Source organism: Paramormyrops kingsleyae, chromosome 20 (assembly GCF_048594095.1).
Source record: "Paramormyrops kingsleyae isolate MSU_618 chromosome 20, PKINGS_0.4, whole genome shotgun sequence".
In the NCBI taxonomy this organism is placed as follows: Eukaryota; Metazoa; Chordata; class Actinopteri; order Osteoglossiformes; family Mormyridae; genus Paramormyrops; species Paramormyrops kingsleyae.
Genome location: NC_132816.1, coordinates 22,057,524 through 22,069,150, shown reverse-complemented (window position 1 = coordinate 22,069,150; position 11,627 = coordinate 22,057,524). Strand labels below are relative to the sequence as shown.

Here is an 11,627-nt window from a genome sequence, read left to right as displayed (position 1 = left end):
AGTTGGAATTTGTTAATAAAACATCTAGGCCCTTAATGTTAATTAGGATAACAGACTGTTCTTTATTTCTTTTCTTCAAGTGTTCTTCACCTTGTTTTAATAAGCAAAGAAACAAGATCATTAACCATCATCTTAAATATAAAATGACATACATTGAGATGTATATTTTATAGACTGATATGTAAGAAAAACCATCTATATTGTAATGTATTGATTATTATAAAACACAAAGGGTAAAATAAACGGGAATTAAGTTGAAAGATAAATTCATTTTCAATAAAACTATCATATGTAAAAATGCAGTAAAAATGTTTTTGTCTTCATTGCAATTCATTTTTATATGTATCAGTACTTAGTCAGACATGATCCGTGCATATATTGCAGTATATTGGAATATATAAGCACTAGTTTCTCATATAGGGAAATATATTATTTAATATGTTGCATTATATTTTCCAATATATTGCCATATTTTTTTTCATGATGTGTCCTTTTCACAGAGCCCGCTTGGGGTGAGCTGGGGCTCATTGGCCATTCAGAGCCACGTCCTTGACAGAGAGTGATTCTTGCCTCAGTACACAGCAGTGGGCCGAGGTCCATGTTTGCATTCTGCCTGTAGAGCTTGTCTTCCCTTGGGTTCACATGAATATTCAGTACAATTCGAATAAATGTTTGCCTGGCACTGCATTCTGCAGAGTTTGCCTGGCACTGCATTCTGCAGAGTCTGTCCAGCATCAGTTGTGCAAATTTTTTTATTATTATTATTTCTTTAACATTAGAATTTCGGTTGTTCAACATCTAACATAGCATGTTATTTTTACATTTTTACATTATTGTTACATAAACATTATTCATGGCCTCAATCAGCCGCCTTGGACCCGGCGCATGGCAGCCGGTGGGAGTGTCTAAACACGGTGTGTCTCTGCAAGTGGATGCACCTCTCCCACTGAGAAACTCTGCTGCTCACTCAGGGCTCCACTAACACTCTGTTCCCGTGAATGAGCCTCCTCCATGCTAACACCCACTCCCGCCGTTAACGGGGCCCAGCCGCCCCTCTCTGCTAATACTGCGCTACATGCTAACACCCACTCCCGTCGTGAATGTGGCCCAGCGCCCTCTATGCTAGTACTGCGCTACATGCTAACCCCCATTCCCGTTGTGAATGTGGCCCAGCGCCCTCTATGCTAGTACTGCGCTACATGCTAACACCCACTCCCGTTGTGAATGTGGCCCAGCCGGCCCTCTCTGCTAATACTGCGCTACATGCTAACACCCACTCCCGCCGTTAACATGGCCCAGCCGCCCCTCTCTGCCAGTACTGCGCTACATGCTAACACCCACTTCCGCCGTTAACGGGGCCCAGCCGCCCATCTCTGCCAGTACTGCGCTACATGCTAACACCCACTCCTTTTGTGAATGTGGCTTAGCTGGGTCTCTCTGCTAATACTGTGCTACATGCTAACACCCACTCCCGTTGTGAATGCGGCCCAGCCGGCCCTCTCTGCTAATACTGCGCTACATGCTAACACCCACTCCCGCCGTTAACATGGCCCAGCAGTTCTCTCTGGTTCCTTCTCCAGGTCGGACTCCTAACTTTTCACCCCTGTGCTGCACAGGTGGACTCCATGAATTCAAGACACTTTCAGCTTTTTGAGTTGAGGATCTCTGTTCTATTCTCATCCTATAAATCCTAACATCTCTGAAAATCCTGGGTGGGGTTTAATCACCTGAAAAAGCTCCTGGCAGGGGGGCGTGGACATCTACTCATCATTCCTGACACAACTGGAAAAAAAACACAAAGTCCTGCGGTAGCCTGACAGGTCCAGTATGAAGGTTTATTCCCAGTGGAAGTCCAACATCATCCAGTTGCACTGTTCACATAGCAGGAAGCAGCGGAACTCCAGTTCAGCTTATAACTTTTACACAGCGTTTTTCCATTTTAATTTTCAAAACTCATCATGCAATGAAGCACGGAGAATATATATTCTCCTCCAGGAATGTTCAGGAAGCGCTGTTATTTTTCACCTAGAGAGCAACCATAGTATTCAAGCTTGGTCTTTTGAAGATTAATTGCGTTCAATAACAATTTAGATGTTACTTTGGATATATTTATATATTTAAGTAATACTTTTAGAAAAATTATTAACAAAACTAGAAAACAACATGGCTTTCAAGCTGCTGTTGATGGATGACCTTGAGTGTCCTGAATGTGATCTTGTGACCCTGGATGACTGGTGGCACAGAGGTGACACCCCTCTGATGAACATCCGGCAAAAGTCATGTGACAAAAGCTGCTGGTGGACTGTCTACTGCAGGCAGAGACAGAGGGACGTGAGGAAGCGTCACATGCAGCCTTTCACCCCCATTTAGCTGCCTACTGCCCAGGAAGTTTGATGTTAGATATGTAAGTAAGTCAAACGGAGAGACAGTGTTGACATCACTGGGTGCAGTAGCTCTTCCTGGCAGCTAGGGGGCCTGGAAGTCTTCAGAGGAGGAAGGGGAGGCCAATGGAGCAGTGGTAGAGGTTTGAGGGAAGGAGGTGACATGGTCAGCGCTGACAGGGAGGGAAACTGCCCCCCGAGACTGAGGGAACTGAACCCCCGCCATGGCATGGCGGCAGTGGTGGGGTACCAGCCTGAGGGGGCAGCTGCCTCTCCTTATGGGCCCCTGTGACAGAAGAGAGGGGCCAAGGGCCGACCCATGGCATCACCTCCGGAGCCTCGATAGAAAGTCAGCTCATGGTGAACTGGGTAGTTCATGTCCATTGGCTAGCTGGCTGCCATCAATAAGCCAATCATCTACTGGAAAGAGTCTTACCTTCCAGACATAGAGCAGCTGTCACTGCAAAGGGCTCGATCAATAGAATCCCGGTGGCATTATGCAGGACACCGGGATGTACCTGTCATCACATCATGTTAGAACTTGCTGTCCTCACTCTGGACTGGATCAGAATATTATATCACTTTTGCTTTGATGCATCGGAACCTCTGGTACTTTGTTCGTCAATATCGTTCACCTGCACGAGGAAGCTTGAGAAATAATTACCGGTTCTTAATTACGTGTCCCTGACTTCCATGGACGTATATAAGCTAGGTACCCATGATCTAACAGCTTTTCCTATTGGTTACTCTCACCATGGGTACCTGTCATGCCCTTACAAAAACCCTGACATGCCCCTGTGGCCAGAATGCAGGAACAAATGTGTCAGAAGAGTCTTCTGGCCAAAGAAAGGAGGTGCACAATAGGGAGTTTCCCAGTTTGATGGGAGGTGAGTGCTGGAGAGGGGCTGACCCGTGCCACTCAGTTGAGGAACTCAGTGGAGAGGCTGCGGTGGTAACGAGCCGAGCGCAGCCGCAGCTCATGGTAGCACTGCACGAAGCTGTGGTAGATGAATGTGATGGGTAGTGCCAGCAGCACGATGCCGCTGACCACACAGAGGCCGCCCAGCATGCGCCCGGGCATGGTGATGGGGTACATGTCTCCATAGCCCACTGTGGTCATGGAGATAATAACCCACCAGCAGGCGGCCGGGATGCTGGCATAGTCCTCACTGCTGGGCACCAGGTCCAAGCCATGCTCCAGCAGCTGGGCTAGTGCACCAAAGATGGCCATGGCCACGCCCACAAACACCAGCAACATGACCATCTCACGGTAGCAGCGCCGCAGCGTCAGCCCAAGTGACTGCAGGCCCAGGAAGTGGCGTGCCAGCTTGATGAGCCAGAAGATACGCATCATGCGTAGGGCACGCAGCGTGACGCCGGCACGCTGCAGTTGCGAGCTCTCGCCTGTCACAGCTGCTGCCAGCGCTGAGGCATAGTATGGAGCGATGGCCAGCAGGTCAATGACGTTCAGTGGACGCCGCAGGAACTCGCACTTATCGCGGGACACCAGGAAGCGCACGATGCACTCAGCTGTGAACCAGCCGATGCACACAGCCTCGATGATCCTGTGGGCAGGAAAAGGACAGCCTTTAGCTAGGACCTCGATGCACATGGCCTCAATCCTGTGTGCAGGAAGATAACAGCCTTTAGCTAGGACCTCGATGCACATGGCCTCAATCCTGTGTGCAGGAAGATAACAGCCTTTAGCTAGGACCTCGATGCACATGGCCTCAATCCTGTGGGCAGGAAGATAACAGCCTTTAGCTAGGACCTCGATGCACATGGCCTCAATCCTGTGGGCAGGAAGATAACAGCCTTTAGCTAGGACCTCGATGCACATGGCCTCAATCCTGTGTGCAGGAAGATAACAGCCTTTAGCTAGGACCTCGATGCACATGGCCTCAATCCTGTGGGCAGGAAGATAACAGCCTTTAGCTAGGACCTCGATGCACATGGCCTCAATCCTGTGGGCAGGAAGATAACAGCCTTTAGCTAGGACCTCGATGCACATGGCCTCAATCCTGTGGGCAGGAAGATAACAGCCTTTAGCTAGGACCTCGATGCACATGGCCTCAATCCTGTGGGCAGGAAGATAACAGCCTTTAGCTAGGACCTCGATGCACATGGCCTCAATCCTGTGTGCAGGAAGATAACAGCCTTTAGCTAGGACCTCGATGCACATGGCCTCAATCCTGTGTGCAGGAAGATAACAGCCTTTAGCTAGGACCTCGATGCACATGGCCTCAATCCTGTGGGTAGGAAGATAACAGCCTTTAGCTAGGACCTCCATAGAAATGGCCTTGATGATCCTGTGGGCAGGAAGATAACAGCCTTTAGCTAGGACCTCGATGCACATGGCCTCAATCCTGTGGGTAGGAAGATAACAGCCTTTAGCTAGGACCTCCATAGAAATGGCCTCGATGATCCTGTGGGCAGGAAGATAACAGCCTTTAGCTAGGACCTCCATAGAAATGGCCTCGATGATCCTGTGGGCAGGAAGATAACAGCCTTTAGCTAAGACCTCGATGCACACGGCCTCAATGATCCTGTGGGTAAGTTGAGGACAGCTGAGGTTCTCATAAAAGTTCTTGCTAAACTGAAGGTATTCCACTGCCTATTGTCCTGAGATTGCATGCAATGGGAGATTATTAATATTAACAGACAATGACCGTCCCCTATTCATTTTGTTTTGATACTTTTATTAAATCATGCATGACGTAGCACCACATGTATGGATGTCTGATTTCCAATGTGCCAAAGTATCTGTCCTTCAAGCCATTAAAGGCCCACATGTGTTTTCACTCCACACCACTGACATAATGGTGTTTACATGGAAGGAGAACCACATACTTTACAATGGCAAACTGCTAATCCGCAGTACGGCTCACATACTTTACAATGGCAAACTGCTAATCTGCAGTACGGCTCACATACTTTACAATGGCAAACTGCTAATCTGCAGTACGGCTCACATACTTTACAATGGCAAACTGCTAATCTGCAGTACGGCTCACATACTTTACAATGGCAAACTGCTAATCTGCAGTGCGGCTCACATACTTTACAATGGCAAACTGCTAATCTGCAGTACGGCTCACATACTTTACAATGGCAAACTGCTAATCTGCAGTGCGGCTCACATACTTTACAATGGCAAACTGCTAATCTGCAGTACGGCTCACATACTTTACAATGGCAAACTGCTAATCTGCAGTACGGCTCACATACTTTACAATGGCAAACTGCTAATCTGCAGTACGGCTCACATACTTTACAATGGCAAACTGCTAATCTGCAGTACGGCTCACATACTTTACAATGGCAAACTGCTAATCTGCAGTACGGCTCACATACTTTACAATGGCAAACTGCTAATCTGCAGTACGGCTCACATACTTTACAATGGCAAACTGCTAATCTGCAGTACGGCTCACATACTTTACAATGGCAAACTGCTAATCTGCAGTACGGCTCACATACTTTACAATGGCAAACTGCTAATCTGCAGTACGGCTCACATACTTTACAATGGCAAACTGCTAATCTGCAGTACGGCTCACATACTTTACAATGGCAAACTGCTAATCTGCAGTACGGCTCACATACTTTACAATGGCAAACTGCTAATCTGCAGTACGGCTCACATACTTTACAATGGCAAACTGCTAATCTGCAGTACGGCTCACATACTTTACAATGGCAAACTGCTAATCTGCAGTACGGCTCACATACTTTACAATGGCAAACTGCTAATCTGCAGTACGGCTCACATACTTTACAATGGCAAACTGCTAATCTGCAGTACGGCTCACATACTTTACAATGGCAAACTGCTAATCTGCAGTACGTCTTGGTTCTTGGTGGCAGTGGAAAAGTGCCATAAGAAGTTATACAGAATCTCTGTACTTAACCCGAGTTGTTCCAGGTAATATTTAGCAGGACATACTGGGCCTAGCGAAAGCCAATATAGTCACGATGGCCTTAACTGGTCCACATCATAAATCCAGAACACCATCGAGTCAGTGTTGCACAGCCTAACAGTAAAGGAGAAGGCAGTGAGGTGGACAGGGATCTGGCCCGATCACCAAAGGCTGCGGGTCCCACGAGAGGCCCCAGGCGTTGGGTGCTTACCCCAAATTACAGCTCAACAGCCAGCAGCTTTAAGGGAAAGCTGTGGAGGGCTCTCCCAGGAAAGACGTCTGCTAAGCAGTGTCACGTGCGACTCGGGTGGATGTACTGAGCACTGATTGGGCCATGTGACCCAGAGACAGTATGGAGTGAGAATCATCTCCTCCCAGAGCCCCAGGAGGCTCTGAACCAGGCCGAGAACGGCAGGGACACCAGACTGCATTAGTGTGTCAGGATAAATCAAGTCTGGCTTCCCGGGGAATGACACAGTTTTTAAATTTAACAAATATTTTAAAATGGGGCGCTCATCAAAAGCCCAGAACATTTCCCAGAAGGCCTTTGGGCAGTCTGGGCTTTTGCTGCCTCACCACCCCTCAGCAGCTGGTGCCCCTCCCCCTCATCTGCTGTGCTCTGATTGGCCCGTGCCAAAGGTGACGCCCATGCTTTCGAAAGTATGAAATATTAGGCTCAACCTGGCACCATTGTGGGGGGCTCTTTTTGTAGAAAAAGACAGAGACGCGAAGAGATTCAGACGAACTGGCTGAAGACGCAGCGGTGAAGACCATCCCCACAAATGGCAGCTGATGCACTGGGGTTTAGGGTCTCTGATGTCAGAGAAACCAGTTGCAGCCACCAGCCAGATCTGTGCAGATAAAAAGATCTACCAACATGAAATCGACGCCTCTACATTTACAATTTCAGTTTAAAAGGAAGGAGAAAAGGGTCTCCCAGTGTTCCCAGGCAGGGGAAGCTATGCGAAGATGGAGGGATGACTGCTGAACCTCTGTATGCTGTGAAAAGACAAGACTTTAGATGCATGTTAATTTCAGAGATTTTTGTTTTCAATTGCCAGCTCAGCCCATCACGGGATAAGTGGCCAAGGAAGATGGGTGGATGTTTTTAATTGTCACGGCTGCTGCAGAAATGGCTTTTACTGCACAGTTAAATATTAAAAGAATGGTTTATCACAACAGGGCCTAATGGGCTGAAGTATTACATAGCACGCATGTAATGGATAATTCGCAATTAATCTGCTGTACTCCTGGCTGTTGTAAAGCATTCACTCGAGGAATCGACAGGAAAGTGATTTTAGCGGACGCCAAATGAGTTTCAATCTGACCGCCGCTGATTGAATATTGACAGCGCTTTGTCTGGATCGCTGTTGGCTGGTGCATTGGCCTTTTCCCTGGATGAATAGATAAAAAGCATCATGAATGTAGTAATATATAACATTTTAGAAAATGACTCTGTTTTCCAGGCTGAAAGGCCGGCTCTCCTTGCTTTCACCACCGGGGACACTGCCTATAACTTTTCCCACAGCACACACTCAGATCATGCCTGCATGATGCATTAGTCTGGCCAGACGTCTCTCCATCCTGAGGCTCTAGGGGCTAAAGCCCTGAATGCATCCCAACGAGCCCCCAGTGATTTAGCTCAGATGTTTTAAGCAGCATGCTCTCTGTTTGAGAGCCCTCAGAGCGATTAGGGCTCTGGGCTAAGCCTCGGATGTCTCAGGAGCCTAGCAACACTGCTGGGTCTGACCGGTCTGCAGGACCCGTATTCCAGCTCCTCAGCCCCCTGTTGCTCCGTGTTCACTTCTGCAGCGTGGCTACGCTTGATAAATAATGTTATAAAAAATACATCATGCATGTGTCACGTAGCGTATTCCCCTACCTCGGGGCCTTTCCGTCTCCCCCTCCATGATGGATAGACATTGCGCCCAGCGCCATCGCCCACACTTTCTGCAGTAATTAATTAATTCACTGCCAGGCAGCCAGAGCTAGCCGCTGTTTGATGGTGGTTATAATATTTCTTTTGTAATTCGGTGTTCAATAAATAAATAGCAGGAATTATAGACCCTGGTATTACCACTATGACCAATCTAAAACGGTCATAATGCGTCTGTTAATTGCACTTTATAATTAGTTAGGGGCCTTTCGGGACGGAAACCTTCATCCGTTTCTTATTGATTTTGAGCCGTGGAAGTATTGTGTGATTTGCTATGCTGAAAAATAAAGCAAACAGGTGAAAATTTCGACACAAAACAAGACAACAGCATGACTGACAAATCGCACTGATATTTTAAAGATATAATGTGCAACATGCAGAGTAATTGTGTGTGTGGCATCTGGATTTTAAAGAACACAAAAATGGAAAATAAATTAGATTTTAAAGCATAATTAAAGCCGTTAATTCTAGCTATTAATGGTACCGCATCCATCCATCCATCCATCGTAAATAAAGCAAAACATAATTCATACTGTAACTGTAATATCTGCAATGTGTAGCGTGATCAGCCTCTCAGACAGCCGGAGTCGGGCGCGCGGCTACCTGTGCTCTGCCACGCTGTTGTTCTTGGCACTGTCCCAGTCGGGCAGGGTGCTGGCACACAGTATGACCATGGACACGATCACAAAGATCACGGAGACCGAGGCGAGGATCTGAGCAGCCACGGAGGACATGGGCTCCTCGAAAGTCCTCCTCATCCTCTCCAGCCACCTGGCGCCCCCTCCCACGGTCTCCAGGTCCTCCTCGGGCTTGATGTCCTCCTCCGAGAAGTAGGTGAAGGAGTCCGACATCCTGTCATCCAGCCGTCGCTGGCAGCAGTACTCCAGGTGGGAGCTCTCCAGCCCCCAGTAGACCATCTCATTGTAGAAGGAGAGCTCGCACATCCGCGGGACGAAGCGCAGCTTGCCGGACTTCACGTAGAGCATAATGAAGACGAACGCCTCCGAGTGCCGGTCAAAAAAGAACTCGTTGCTCTCCCGGTCGTAGTCGTCACACACCTCCAGCACCTCTTTCTCGGAGGCGCAGCTGTGCAGGCGGCTCACTCGCTGGAGGGGAAAGTCCTTTATCACGTCCCTGGGGAATGCGTACTTGGTGCCGCCGACGTTCAAGATGCAAATACTCTTTCCAAACTTCATCTTGCAGCAGTCACTCTCTTACGGTTCCGCTGCTCTGCCTTTTTATTCCTGAGGTTGGGAAGGGGGGTTTTCCAGTAAGTAAGTATGCGCAATCATCGTATAGTCCAAGTGCAGTTTCAGGGGATGGTGCGGATTTCAAGTGGAGACGGGACTGAAAAGTAATTCATCTTTTGCTTCTGTTGCACATACACCCCGAACGAGAGCGCGGACGCGCGCAGCAGGCGTGTCTGCGCCGGGGCTGAGGACTGCCTGGTGGCTCCGCTCCGCCGCCCGGGGAGGGCAGTCCCAGCCGTGATGTCACCGACAAGCCCGCCCTCTGACTCCGGGAGACCCGCTAACATTATTTTCTTTTGTCTAAATCCAGTAGTTTCGATTGTAATATTATTTAACTTTAAGTTTTACGGGGTATTATTTTTGTTTATTGTTTAACTACTGTATATTGTTCCTAAACTAGAGATTTTATAGGCAAGTGTTATAAATTCTGAGTTTTAACTAGTGTACATAACAAAGACACAGCCTGTGGGCACGGGCCGTCATGAACGTGTGCCACGTTGGTTAGGAATCACACACCTGCTGCTGCTTTATTGCACCAGTGGTTTGATAGGAGGGCTTTTATTTGTACGTCAACAAGCCTGCAATAACAACGGATCTACTGTTAATGCACCAGCAGGCATCTATACATCAGTCCAGCAACTGCAGGCGTAGGAGCAGGAACTTTTTAAGCGTGTGTGGGACTCCCTCAGATAGGCAAAGTAGGCAAGCTCTACACTCGGCCATGCTATAGTGCCGGTCTCGTACTTTGTACAGGTTTGTGATGCTGTGGACTCAATATGACATGCAGAGCATCAAAAATGCTGATCTTCACTAGAGGAGAGAGCTAAGGAGCATGCACTGATCGCAGTGTGTAAGGAGCATGCACTGATCACAGCGCGTAAGGAGCATGCACTGATCACAGCGCGTAAGGAGCATGCACTGATCACAGCGCGTAAGGAGCATGCACTGATCACAGCGCGTAAGGAGTATGCACTGATCACAGCGCGTAAGGAGCATGCACTGATCACAGCGCGTAAGGAGCATGCACTGATCGCAGCGCGTAAGGAGCATGCACTGATCGCAGCGCGTAAGGAGCATGCACTGATCGCAGCGCGTAAGGAGCATGCACTGATCGCAGCGCGTAAGGAGCATGCACTGATCGCAGCGCGTAAGGAGCATGCACTGATCGCAGCGCGTAAGGAGCATGCACTGATCGCAGCGCGTAAGGAGCATGCACTGATCGCAGCGCGTAAGGAGCATGCACTGATCGCAGCGCGTAAGGAGCATGCACTGATCGCAGCGCGTAAGGAGCATGCACTGATCGCAGCGCGTAAGGAGCATGCACTGATCGCAGCGCGTAAGGAGCATGCACTTATCGCAGCGCGTAAGGAGCATGCACTGATCGCAGCGCGTAAGGAGCATGCACTGATCACAGCGCGTAAGGAGCATGCACTGATCACAGTGCGTAAGGAGCATGCACTGATCACAGTGCGTAAGGAGCATGCACTGATCACAGTGCGTAAGGAGCATGCACTGATCACAGCGCGTAAGGAGCATGCACTGATCACAGCGCGTAAGGAGTATGCACTGATCACAGTGCGTAAGGAGCATGCACTGATCACAGTGCGTAAGGAGCATGCACTGATTACAGTGTGTAGCTGCACCAACCAAACAACAAACCACCTCAGAGATGAGAACCTGAGTGCAGCTGTGTGGCAGGTGATACCTCAGCACCACACCAGTCCGAATGGACCAATGTGAGGTTTTTCCAGTGGCTGGAGTGCCAATCCTGCCACCAACCCCCAAGTTATTCCCTGTAAGCTGGAGGACCTCCTTATAGGGCTGGATGTAGATTAACACCATACCCAGGATGAAGCAATTGCAGGTTATGGGCCTCGCTCAAGGGCCCAACAGAGTAGAATCACTTTGGGCATTAACAGGATTTTAACACATCCGTAGCCTCAGATCCAGCACTCCGTCCCTATATCTTCACTAGATGTCCCTTTAAATAAAGAAAGATGAGGTTACAGCTAACCATATGGCCATAATACCAGACAGGATTTCACTGAACACATGTCCTTAAAGCGCTTTTTGAATTTGGGAGAATGACAGGATCTGAGCTGGAATGAGCAGTGGGAAATGGATGGATGGATGGATGGAT

General features: G+C 48.6%; 2 protein-coding genes across 7 annotated transcripts in view; both read right to left on the bottom strand.

The window, feature by feature from the left end:
• The window catches only part of LOC111848464 (E3 ubiquitin-protein ligase TRIM35-like), a 172,592-nt gene that overhangs the window by 60,950 nt on the left and 100,015 nt on the right, over window positions 1-11,627 (bottom strand). The gene's annotated exons all lie outside the window — the stretch shown is intronic.
• kcng3 (potassium voltage-gated channel, subfamily G, member 3) lies at window positions 1,812-9,706 on the bottom strand. Of its 2 annotated transcripts, none has more exons than XM_072703774.1 (2): window positions 8,841-9,706; window positions 1,812-4,747 (listed from the first exon to the last, which is right to left on the bottom strand). In XM_072703774.1, exons 1-2 carry the CDS (start codon window positions 9,431-9,433, stop codon window positions 3,301-3,303), a joined length of 2,040 nt encoding a protein of 679 aa, XP_072559875.1. In that variant the 5' UTR covers window positions 9,434-9,706; the 3' UTR covers window positions 1,812-3,300. The 2 variants fall into 2 exon arrangements, with proteins under 2 accessions (XP_072559875.1, XP_023676014.1); XM_023820246.2 differs by having other exon boundaries at window positions 1,812-3,946.

Coding starts and splice junctions, on each gene's coding strand:
- kcng3 (XM_072703774.1), bottom strand. CDS start 9,433: ATGAAGTTTGGAAAGAGTATTTGCATCTTGAACGTCGGCGGCACCAAG. Junction 4,748..8,840: donor AACAGCGTGGCAGAGCACAG/GTAGCCGCGCGC, acceptor TCCTACCCACAG/GATTGAGGCCATGTGCATCG.